This window comes from Saccostrea cucullata, unplaced genomic scaffold, assembly GCF_032062105.1.
Source record: "Saccostrea cucullata isolate Sc308-1 unplaced genomic scaffold, CSIRO_AGI_Scuc_v1 ctg9726, whole genome shotgun sequence".
Taxonomy (NCBI): Eukaryota; Metazoa; Mollusca; class Bivalvia; order Ostreida; family Ostreidae; genus Saccostrea; species Saccostrea cuccullata.
Window position 1 is genome coordinate 11,694 of NW_026924293.1, and position 11,822 is coordinate 23,515.

Consider the following 11,822-nt stretch of genomic DNA (forward strand, 5'->3'; position numbering starts at 1 on the left):
AGCCAGGCGCCCCATTACTGAAATTTGAACATTTGCAACAGTAACCTGGAATTGCAAACAGGGGGTTGTTGCAATTGCAAAGAATTTCTTTTAAACTACCACTAATGGAAGAAGAGCATTTTAGCATCACTAGTGGCGGTGGCTATATTTGTACTTAACTAGGTGGCTCAGTTTTTCAGTCGCACCAGTATCGCCAGGGGTACTGTGGGATCATTTTATGAGTGAACATAATCAATTTGTAGAAATTTTCAGCTTATGAATCATTGATAATTTTGTCATCAACTGTCTGTTTGTCAGTTGAACATCTGATCCCAGGGTTCAGCTGTTAACAGTTCATTAATTAATACAGTAATGGCCTATTCTGTCAACGAGCAAGTTAAATCATATTGCATGAATTTGTATATTTGTCAAAAGTTGTTTGCCTGTATTAAATTTTATAAGTAAAATTTGGTGTTTGGCTTCTCTGATAATTACCTATAAATTTCACTAGTGCAAGGGCAGTGCGGAGTTTAGAACATTCAGTTGATTGACCTATTCCAACGAACAAAACTTAATATTTAGAAATTCGATTGTCTTAATTCTAAACGATCAAAATAAAAAAAAATAGAAGAAAAAGTTCGTCGTGTGATTGCTTATTAAACATCCGGACTAATTATGAATCTGCTTAAATTGTTGGCGTTGAAGACGTAATTGTGGGATAATTATTTGTTGGTGTTTCTGTTGATGCGATGATTGTTGTGTGTTTACTTGTGGTTGAAGTTACGGTCGGTGTTGTTGAAGTAATTGTTGTTGTTGTCGATGGTGAGTTTGTTGTTGTGGGTTGAGTGGTGGTTATTGTTGTTGAAGGTGATGAAGTTGTTGTTGCGGATGTTGTCGTCGTTATAGTTGCTGTTGAAGGTTGTGTTGCAGCCTTTGTTGTCTTTGTAGTCGTAGAAACTTGTAAATAAAGCACAAAGAATTTTTTTTCATTCCGTAAAAATATTTCCTTAAAAATCCATACTGAAAAACAAATTATATTTAGCAGCTTTCAGTCTCCTAAAGAAGTTTCATATGGCATTAAAACTCTATAGCAATTCTATGGGATAAAGATTAATAATAAGCATATATGAATATTTATTACTTAAATACGGTATTATTTATAATTACAAAAACGAAACAAGAGGCCCATGGGCCTTATAGGTCACCTGAGCATCATGCAAAAACTTTCCAATGATTGAATTTGGTTTATGTTTTAAACTAGACGCCTTGGCATTCAAAATCTTTAAAGAGGCGCCATTGCTAATCATATCTATTCACTTAGCAATTGCTTAGGTTGATACTTAATACCCATATGCAGGGTAGGGGAACAAAAAATATATTTCGACTAATCAGTAATATTCAGCATTAATCAGTAGCTCCCTACCCCACATGATCCCCTAACCCTAAGTCCATCATTTTACAATTTGGAAAAGACACCCTTGTTTATCAAAAAATATCAAAAACAATGAATTCATTTTCAGAATACAGGTAGTGCCCTCCTCTATAGCTAGGGCAAGGGTTCCATAAATAGAGCAGAGAAGATTTTCAAATAAATTCTGCATTTTCTCTATATAATCATAAGAGCCCCGTCCTAAGACCATTACCTCTGACCCTGAGCTATAGAATTAACAATTTTGGAAGAGGGATTGTTGCTCGTCATAACTATGTACTTAGTTAGTTTAATTAATACCCTGGGGCAGAGAAAAAGTTTTTCAAAGAGTTAATGTATTTTCACTATACAATCAATAGAAGTCCCCGCCCTAACACCAGAACCCCTGACTCACGGGCCATGAAATTTACAATTTTGGAAGAGGCATTGTTGTTCATCATAACTAGTGTATATGAAGTTTTACCATTTGAGTTTTTTCCTTAAATACAAAATATGTTTGTTCTTAGTATACGCTGTAGTATCTTCGGATACTACATGCCTAAATTAAATATTTCTGTGATTGAGTCTGCCTAAATTTGGGTATTTGTTAGAACAGGAGGAAATTCAGCTTGTGATAAAATAAATGACTTTTTTTTCAATAACGAATACAAAAACATGATAGTGTTACTCATGTTCACCCTTTAAAAGTTCGAGTTTAGGGAATGTGCTAATAAAAGACAGAACATTTATTAGATAGGTAAAAATATACAGGAAAATTATCTCAGGAAGTGTAATATTAGAGAGATTTAGCAAGCTCACTTGTACGTGTACATGTACGTGTAAACTACAAGTTAGAATTACACGTACACGTTAACATTATTTTTCTTGCTTAGCAAAGTATAACTTGTACATGTACTTGTAAGTGTTTTAAATGTAAAAGCGTTTTACATAAAAAAAAATTCATCCGAAAAAGCAATAAATATAAATTTTAATACGTATATCACCGTTTTACATAAATATATGCATGTACTTATGAGAAGAAGATTGTACAGAGCTCTTATATTTTTAATCGGTCAAGGTACGTTTCGAAAATCTAGATGTTGTGATTTTAACTCCCTATAATTTTATATTTTTCAATTAGTGACGTTCGTTTTTTTTTTTATCAGTAATTTCATTAAATATTCAGGTTTTAGAAAAACGCCCATTTTTTGAAAAATAAACAGCAGTTCAAGAATTATAAGCTACAAGATTGGACTAACTTGTACTTGGCAATCTACAAGTAACCTGCGTAAGAGGATACGTGTAGATTCGTCATTAACAAAAGTGATGACGTAATGCACAGATTTCTGGTGCTACACGTACACGTACGCGTACACGTAGGTTTGCTAAACCTCTCTATTATATGAAAGGATAAATGCCTAAAATAAATCATAGAATATCAAAATTATTTTAATATTAATTACTGAACTCTATGTGTAAAATTAATTAAAAATACAAACAAAAACGTTAACCCGAAATCATGCTTGATGTGGGAGATGTTAACGACGATTTGGCGATATGCCAGCCATATTGAAGAGATAAGGAATACAGAAATACTAGGATTCTGTAATTGTTTTAAATTCAAACTGAACCAGATAAAATTTTCTATTAATGAATGAATCTAAACCTAATCTTAAATGCTCCTTTAAATTACGCAAATTTTCAAGATAATTATTTTTTTAAAATGACATTATATTTGAATTCTACATTTTTCGTAACATAAATAAATAGGCCTACAAACTCAACAGAAAACACACAATATAATCAATGTAATTCATACTTATCTATTTTGCAAGAAACATATTTTTTAATTTTTGTTTTAAACACTCTCATAAGAAAATATGATATATAATATTTACCCTGGATAGAACTTTGGCAGGCGTGATAACAGTTTGGATCATGATTATGCTCATAAGCAACTGAAATAAATCTTATTAAAATTCTATCATAAATTTAAATCCAACGGCATAGTTTTACAGTTAATAATATAACATTTGGGTGTAACTTTGTTGATACTTTGATAAAAAGTTATGTACTGTGAAATCACAAAAATGTTTGTGGCGATTATTTTTCGTTGTTTTCGAGGTATGAAGAGACCCGTGAATTTATGTCAACCACGAAATGAAAAATGTTACATACATAATTATTAAAAAATTCTCCATCCACGAAATGAAATCCCCAAAGGCCATGAACCAAAAGTTTTTCTTTAAAACCACGTAAATTTGACCCCACGAAATATGTGATTTTACAGTACTTCGTGTTAGTACAGTTTTACAAAATTAGACGTATCCAAGCAAATATTTACTGCAATCAAAATTGAGACCCTGCGTTATAAATAGTTATATTTCTCTCTGATGTGTTATTAATACCGTGCATATGAGAGATAAAATCATCTAAGCATCGGGTGTTCATCTTGCTCAGGCGGAGAAGATCTTCCCATACTGAAAAAAGCAATATGATTGAGTCAGAATGAAAAAATATACATTTTTACTTAACATTATTCAAAAAGCTTATAGTCAATAATTCGTCAATAAAAACATTTCAAATCCAATAAAACACGAAGAAAGAGCAAAATGCAACAGATAAGGAGACAAAAGCTTTGATTTAAATTGTTTGAGCCGTTTACAGTTACTTACTTAATCTAAAATTTAATCTACATTAAATGTACATTTTCATGAATCTAAAAATTTAAATTACATGTACATAAGACATTTTTCAATTACGTTTCAATGCCTAAAGAAAATGTAAACCCACCTTTATTACGAGTCTGGCACTGTATGGTTGTACCAGTGTGAGGGAAAGGTAGATTAGTGAGGTACGTGTTCAATATAGGTACGAAATAATATATGTGTTATGGACTCTTTCCATGGTGAATATAATTTGGTATTCACAAGAAATATATCAACATTAAACGAGGCTATTTATAGACTATATAATAAAATAAATTGATTATTTGTTTTAGTGATTAAAGGAAAACTCTTAAAATTTTTCCATAAGATACTCTTAAATACCTTGGAAGTGATGGTCTTGTCTACAACTTGCGTCATAAATATCTGTCAAAAAGAAATCAAATTCACGAATTTTAAATTTCAGAACAATTATTTAAATTGGAAGGAAAATTTTTTTGAAAAATTATTCCATTGTTTTACAGAAGAAAAAAAATTCTTAGCATGGAATTGAGACTTTTTTTTTATATGTATGAGGCACAAAATCATTGTGTTTAACTTTTAAATAGAGTCATTAATTATTTAAGTTTGAAAACTTCAAATACTCGATGATTAAGCTCTTTTTCTGCTTTAACCACGATACTTGACCCCACGAAAATGAGTGATTTTACAGTGAAAAGGCTGTAAGATAACGAAAACCACGCTATAATATTGATACATTACTATTATAGTCAAATTCCGCAACGTTTTCAGTCGTATTTGTCACCGATTTTACCAGAAAACATGCCTGCTTTTTATGGTGCAAGTCATGGTCGGTTTAAGAATTAGCATGTGTACTTCTTATCATGTAGATTAAAGTAATCTTTTCTACTGCATATTCGACAATCCTACTTCAATGCAGATTAAAAGCTATTTCAATCATTAATTTATGCACACGCGTGAGAGAAGCTGAGGCCCAGCCTTTCTTGAAATCTAATGCAATATCTTGTTACTATATATGTTAATCAAAGTATTGAAAGAACTGAATGCGGGGCTTTAATTGCTCGAGTATATTGTCTGATCCGAAATTAGTACATATTTAATTTATTTCCTTTTTGTTATTGATTTTAGTTAGGGTTAGTATTTGTATGATTATGATTTAAATGATATTTTATAGACATTCTTTTAGTTTCAAACAAGCAGTACTTTTATCGCCAACTACATGTAGAAACACGGATACTTGTACATTGTCAAGCGACTTCACGCATGTTAATTCTTAAAATTCCAATCACTTTACTATTAAGGTAGGACCTATGTCGGAAAAGTCTTTGTCACAAGATTTTCAAACTTTTCAAAATAATAAATAAGTACTTGCTTATCAATCAGTTAAAAGCTCGTGATATGTTTCCTTATTTTTAAATCTAGTGCAGCCTGTAAAACTTTGGGATGGTAATTAAATACTGCAACTACACATTTTTAGTTTTTTTAAGGGTACTTGTCAAGAACAGAATATGAAAAATCACAAAGATACTTCTTCAAACATAGTCGTTTATCGACTTTATTAACTGAACGGTATAAAGCAATATTTCTCACGAATAATTTCTTTTTTATTCTATTCACATAAAAGATAAGTCCACATTTAAAAAAATAAACTAATGAACTTTATCTTTTAGTCAATTTTCCACCCAACATTTGTAAATATTTTTCAGTAGTCTTTTTTACAATGTTTTTAATCTTTAAAATGATGAAGAACATACCCAAATGATTACAAAAAGTGATTAAAATATATACCTTCGTCGCCAACTTATGAGAGAAATAGGTTATTAACCGATACTAATATTCTTTTTGCACTTACACGGGATTGAATTATTACATGTAAATGACTGTTTGGGGTTACTTCCAGATTAAAAATCTTACCGTTAATCAAAAATTGTACTTTTTTATTTAAAAAGATCATATTTGATAGAAAAATTGTAATCAAACACCAACTATTAAGAATATATATGAATAAGTAACAAATAATTATGAGACGGAATGCACATTATTTCATGATAGATATCACAACACGTACACCTTTGACTTAGACACATTTCATCAAGATGCTGTATAGTTGGCAACTGAATTTTTTGTAAGGATTTTTGCATTCTTTCAAAATAGTTACATACCATTCACATATCTCAATACGTAACATATACATGTACAAATGTAATTTCATTACAGGAGATAGTATTGGATTTGTCAACTTAATAAATGTCAAGATCTACTGATCTACATGTAGTAAATGAAAGAAAGCTTTAAAACCAAAAAATAAATAAACTGAATTAACATTATTTAGGAATGATTTTAAATTGAATTCTGTGAATTTCAAAATGCTTTATTTCTACAATTTAAGTGAAGTGTAAACATGGTAAAGTACGGGGGAAAGTGACATTTAATTAACTATGACGTCATAATGGATCTAGCACAGGCTAAACACAATCACTACTAGTTATGATGTCATACGATGTAGGTTCTGCGTTAATTTACTAAAATCATAAGAAATATCACCACTAACATAACATCCATGAGAATGATATGAAACTCTTCAACAATTTCAACAATCAAAAAGCCCGCGCTGTTGAAAAAAGTTCGCTTGTCTTACAATATGCATTCAGTAGCGTATGTGCACAGCGTATGTGCACAATTTGTTATATATATCACCATTATCCCAAAAAGATATCTACTGTATTACTCTTTCAGTTTAATTCTCAAGAAAAAATATTGATCATTAACTTTTCTAACGATTGGGATGTTAAAAATATTTGTTTGAATATCGTCTTGCAATGGGATTTTTTTGTTTATCGAAAGCGTCTGCTTTGAGGTTGTTGGTTTTTTGTTTACTGTGCTATTTATAGTAAGAAAGTCGATCATGATGCCTATAGCCAGGACTTTGCTTTCAGCAACGCCCGGTTAAAAATGTAAAAATTGATAAAATTCCTTAAATGTAAAGGTACCAATTATTATAGTCTAAAGAAACGTTTCCTCCCAACCTGATAAACGCATTCAATGGTGGAACAGGAATTGTGGATAAAGGATGGCTTTACCAAAGTAGGATGGAAACAATCAAAAAGATGGAAGAACGAACACCTCAACAACATAATTTGCTCCGCCCACTTTCAAGAGGTAAAAATCGATTCAACTTAAGGTAGGATTCTTCTTTGGTTTCTGACTTATAGATGAAATATTCAAAGTATATTTTAAATACTTGCCTCTCAAAATTATTATAGAACAATGAATTTAATTATTACTTTTACACAATCAAAAACTCGAAGAAATTTTCAAATGTAAGTTTAATTAATAGCAAGGGACTAAAGTTTTAAAATATATGAAATGAATTAAATTTTTCAAACAAACTAGAACTATGTTGGTTTTTAAATGCTTCAAATCTAAGTACAGTTTTGAGCCAAAATTCCGTAAAATGTGGTTATTTCTCTTTTAGTAAACGATCAAAACATTTTGCTTTTATATCATTTTGTATCTTTATGTGACAACTTAACTAATGGGGTATATGTGAAAATGAGAAAAATTTAAAAATAGGAAGCATATGAAAATAAATAATATATCCAAAAAAATTAAGAAAGGTAGAGAAAATTCGGATAAGTCAATATCCATGTTAGTGAAACTATTTATGTCAGTTTGGTAATATCATCTTATAAGCCCAATATGGTAGTAGCTTTTTATGCAAGAAGAAAAACATTCAATCTTTTGAAATACAAGTGGGGATCACATATAATTGGAAACAGTAGTTTTTTATTCTTAATGTCCAAGGAAAAGGTAGTGACCTTGACCTGACCTTGTTCCTAATATAAAACGGTCAAATTTAATCTTAGTGATACCACCACTTAGTGACATTGTCCTCTTGATTTTGTGAACATTTCATTAATTTTTAAATACAGAAAATTTGAGGAAAATCCAACCTTGATGAAGTAAGTACTTTAGTTAATGTTTTGTCTCGTTTAAACTTACAAGTTTTCTGGTATGGATAATAGATATGTCTACTTGAACATGTACAGCTGGGTAGATTAAGACCTGGAAAGAAAAGATACGATTTCAAATCTTATGATATATAACTATTAAAGGAATTTCAAAAGTGTACAACTCTGAAATCTTATAATTGAAATAAAGTATACTATGGTTTATTTGAAACTCTGAAATCTTATAATTAAAATAAAGTACATGTATATATGAATACTATTAGACTTATTAGACTGAAAGCTAGAAGACATTGGTCGTACACAGTTGTGAACTTTTGAGTTCTGAAATTAAGCATAGCGATAGGTACTTACTAGCCATTTTCTTCACTAATGTTGACGCACAAATATGATCCGTTCGTCGCAGGTAATCCAATTGTCTAAACACTAAAAGAAAGTTACGATTAGAAAGAACAAAAAAGCAAAATAGGTTTTATGCTTGTGAAAAAGTTTTATAATTTCTAAAAAAAAAAAAATTAAGTGATGCTTTTCAAGTTAATATAAATCAGTACGTTCACAATGATTAAATAAATTATCTTCTACAATTGTCCATTTTTTGGTCATATATGTATGCATTTTAAAGCAATCTATATACTACCCGAATAAGATGAAAGACAGTTGTCCCTTTCTGCATTCCTAAAAATATCTGAAAATATGAGAAGCATATTTCAAACAACAAAATTTAAAGATGAAAACAGCGGCAGTGAGTAATTGTCAATATCCGTGGGTTATATCCCAATTGCAACTGAGCATTTTGTGGGAGAAAAATTCCAATGGTAAAATCATCCCACCCGACACTTTTTCTCCCATAGGAGAAAGGTAAAATAGTTGAAAGAACTACACATCTCAATTTTACTATGGGGTTCTGACTTTAATAACTCTATATTCTTTAAATGTAGAAATGTTTGTGAGTTCTTCATAAGATATAGACCCAGTGATATTGTTAAGAAATATCATCAAGTGTTATAAACTTTTTAGGGCATCTCAAACAGAAATGATGGTAAAAAGTCTGGACAAAATCATGTACGGGGTTAAATGTCGCACTGTCTGCAATTTTTTAAATCATACCTCAAATGTTTATTGGGCTCTGTGTTTGCTCTATTAAAATCCCAGTCTGAACTGGACTTTTAACTAGAATACATGAAGTTTGTTATCTACTTATTTCAATGATATATGCTAATATATATGTATCTTTTAACATCATTGCTTTAAACACCATTTACATGCTAACCAGCTTTTAATTTTCAATTTCAGTATCTCTCTTTAATGACTTGTACATTTTGATATCCAGAGAACTTATGTATTCTTTCTACTAATTTTTGTTTCAAGCTATAATGTCGGTTATGAATAGATTGTCTAAAGTAATTATAAGAGAGAAAAATCTGCTTTGTAAGGAATGTAATTTAAACATAAGAAATTTTTTTGGTTTTAAAAGTACATTATTATTGAAAAATTTCTTTTGATTAATAATGTCCCGCAAAATATTTTGGATTGATTGTGCAACACTTTATTACTCTTCTTATATAGATAAACCGAACAAACCTCGGTAATATGTGTGATTATGGAGGCATAAATCATGATGATGTACATTTGATGCAGTCGTATGGACAGCAGGATTAACCCCTGATCCACCAGAGCTGTGGGGAGTGTGTCCGCTGGAGACGTGGACTGTTTCGCCAAACATCGCTCGATTACATTCTACGTTTGAGGAGTAAAGTAAAACATACGTCAAGTAACTTTAAATTTCTTTTTGAAAGAGTGATTTTTTTCAGCAAGAAAATCATGTACTGGAAATGTATATACATTTTAATATAATATTACAGAAAGGAATACTTATGAGATAATAACTATATAAGATGTCGAAATAGATTTCAACAGTAAAAATATCAAATATATATATATCATATCTCTCTAATAAATTAAGCTATCTGATTGGCTGAAACTTGATCACATGATCAAGTACATAACAGCATAGTGGCTCCTGTAACTATTCATAAATTCTAACAAGCATATTGCCCTCATGTCTCTAAAAATATAAAAAATTTCTAAAATTACAAAAGTGATGCCTTAACAGTTCAAAATGCTAATATAACTTGACGTTTCTGAAAAACAATTCATCTTTTTTTACAATGATGTTCTGTAATAATTGTTTGGATGACACGACTTGAATAAGAATCCTTTTCATATTAAAATCAATCAAACGTTTTTTATCAGTTATGATAAAAAAAAAGTATAATCTCTGAAATTACGTTCCTAAGTTACTCTATCAGTGAAAAGGACACAATAAAGATAGAAGTTTAATTTTTTGTGTTACTGAAGATGACAGAGAAAACTTATGGCTTGTCCATATTATTTTTCAAATTTGGTATTTTAATCTCTTTATTAAATATAATTATACGTAACAAATGTAGCCTTTTCATTCCTTCAATCCATAGATACATAGACTTCAGAAAAAAAGCATATCGATATGCTTTCCTGTGAAGTCCATATATATTGGACCGACCTCGTGATATATAGCCGAGCGGTCGAACGCGCTATTCCTGTACTGCTAGGAGACAGAATCCGTAGGTCGTGAGTTCAACTCTGGGCTGGGGCGGAAGTGAATATACTTATAAATATGAATTTCTTTGTACTTTATAATGCGTAATTTCACTTTAAATGTACATTGTTTTGAATTATTCTCACCCGGCCTCCGATCTATGAAAGTATGACTTGGTATGCTTTCTAAAACACATGTAATAGGATTCAGATATGTCCCAGGAGGACATGGCCTGAGAAAATTCTGGTTCCCCTGTACATATACATAACATCTAATGTCGACATAAGGACGAATGTTACCGGTACAACATTCAGCCACTAAAAATGAAAGACAACAAGCTATAGAAATATTAGCTGGTAAAAAAAAAAGCCAGTAACTTGTTTACTTTTTAACGTGTAATGAACCTTAAATGGTACGTAGTGTACTTTTACATTATTGACAGTTAATACCATTTTGTATTTTTAAAACTCCTTTTAATATTTTGCTCTTTTGACATGTTTTAATATTATATGGGTAAGTGAAAATATTATAGAATATGATTTTATTTTGAAAAAAAACTTAAACACCTACGTGATATGTATAGAATCCATATAGTAAGAATCAGGATGCGAGGTCCCATGGTCCGCATGTCTAGATAATAGTAAGCATGCTCAATTTCAAAAATAAAATAGTAATGGTGTTTTGTGTAATATAATCACATGGTTTTGCACTGCCAAAGACATTATTGACGTAAGTAGTATAAGACGCCTAGATGGCGAGGTCAACTGAGTGCACTTTTGGGTCTGGGGGGATAGCCCGGTCAACTGAGTGCAGCCCCTGGGGAGGATAGCCGGTTCAACTGAGTGCAGCCCCTGGGGGGATAGGTGGGTCAATAGAGTGCAGATTAGGGGGTCTGTGGGGGATAGCCGGGTCAATTCAGTACATATAATCCCCCTAAATACGGGGGTCTGTTTACACTGTGTTTACATTATACTATATACGCTGCTGCTACTACGATTTTGGCAGCGACTTTTATACCTGTTGCATCATCTGTGGGGGCCCTGTACAAAAAATACGATAGACCTACGTTTTTTTTTTTATGCTGACTACACAGGTAAATAGTTGGCAGCGATTCAAGTTTGTTTAGGGCCGTGTGCAAAAAATATGCTTACCTATGCATTGTGACGTCATCCACTGTATAAATACGGCTTTTCTCCTACTTT

At 31.2% G+C, this 11,822-nt stretch overlaps 1 protein-coding gene across 1 annotated transcript; it reads right to left on the bottom strand.

Annotated features, from left to right (window-relative positions):
• Nucleotides 1-627: 627 nt before the first annotated feature.
• LOC134266151 (uncharacterized) lies at nucleotides 628-10,927 on the bottom strand. Its single transcript, XM_062748389.1, has 9 exons — nucleotides 10,767-10,927; nucleotides 9,624-9,779; nucleotides 8,680-8,727; nucleotides 8,397-8,468; nucleotides 8,077-8,139; nucleotides 4,438-4,479; nucleotides 3,796-3,867; nucleotides 3,286-3,345; nucleotides 628-936 (listed from the first exon to the last, which is right to left on the bottom strand). The coding sequence occupies exons 2-9, from the start codon at nucleotides 9,763-9,765 to the stop codon at nucleotides 665-667; spliced, it is 771 nt and encodes a 256-aa protein (XP_062604373.1). The 5' UTR covers nucleotides 9,766-9,779; nucleotides 10,767-10,927; the 3' UTR covers nucleotides 628-664.
• Nucleotides 10,928-11,822: the final 895 nt, after the last annotated feature.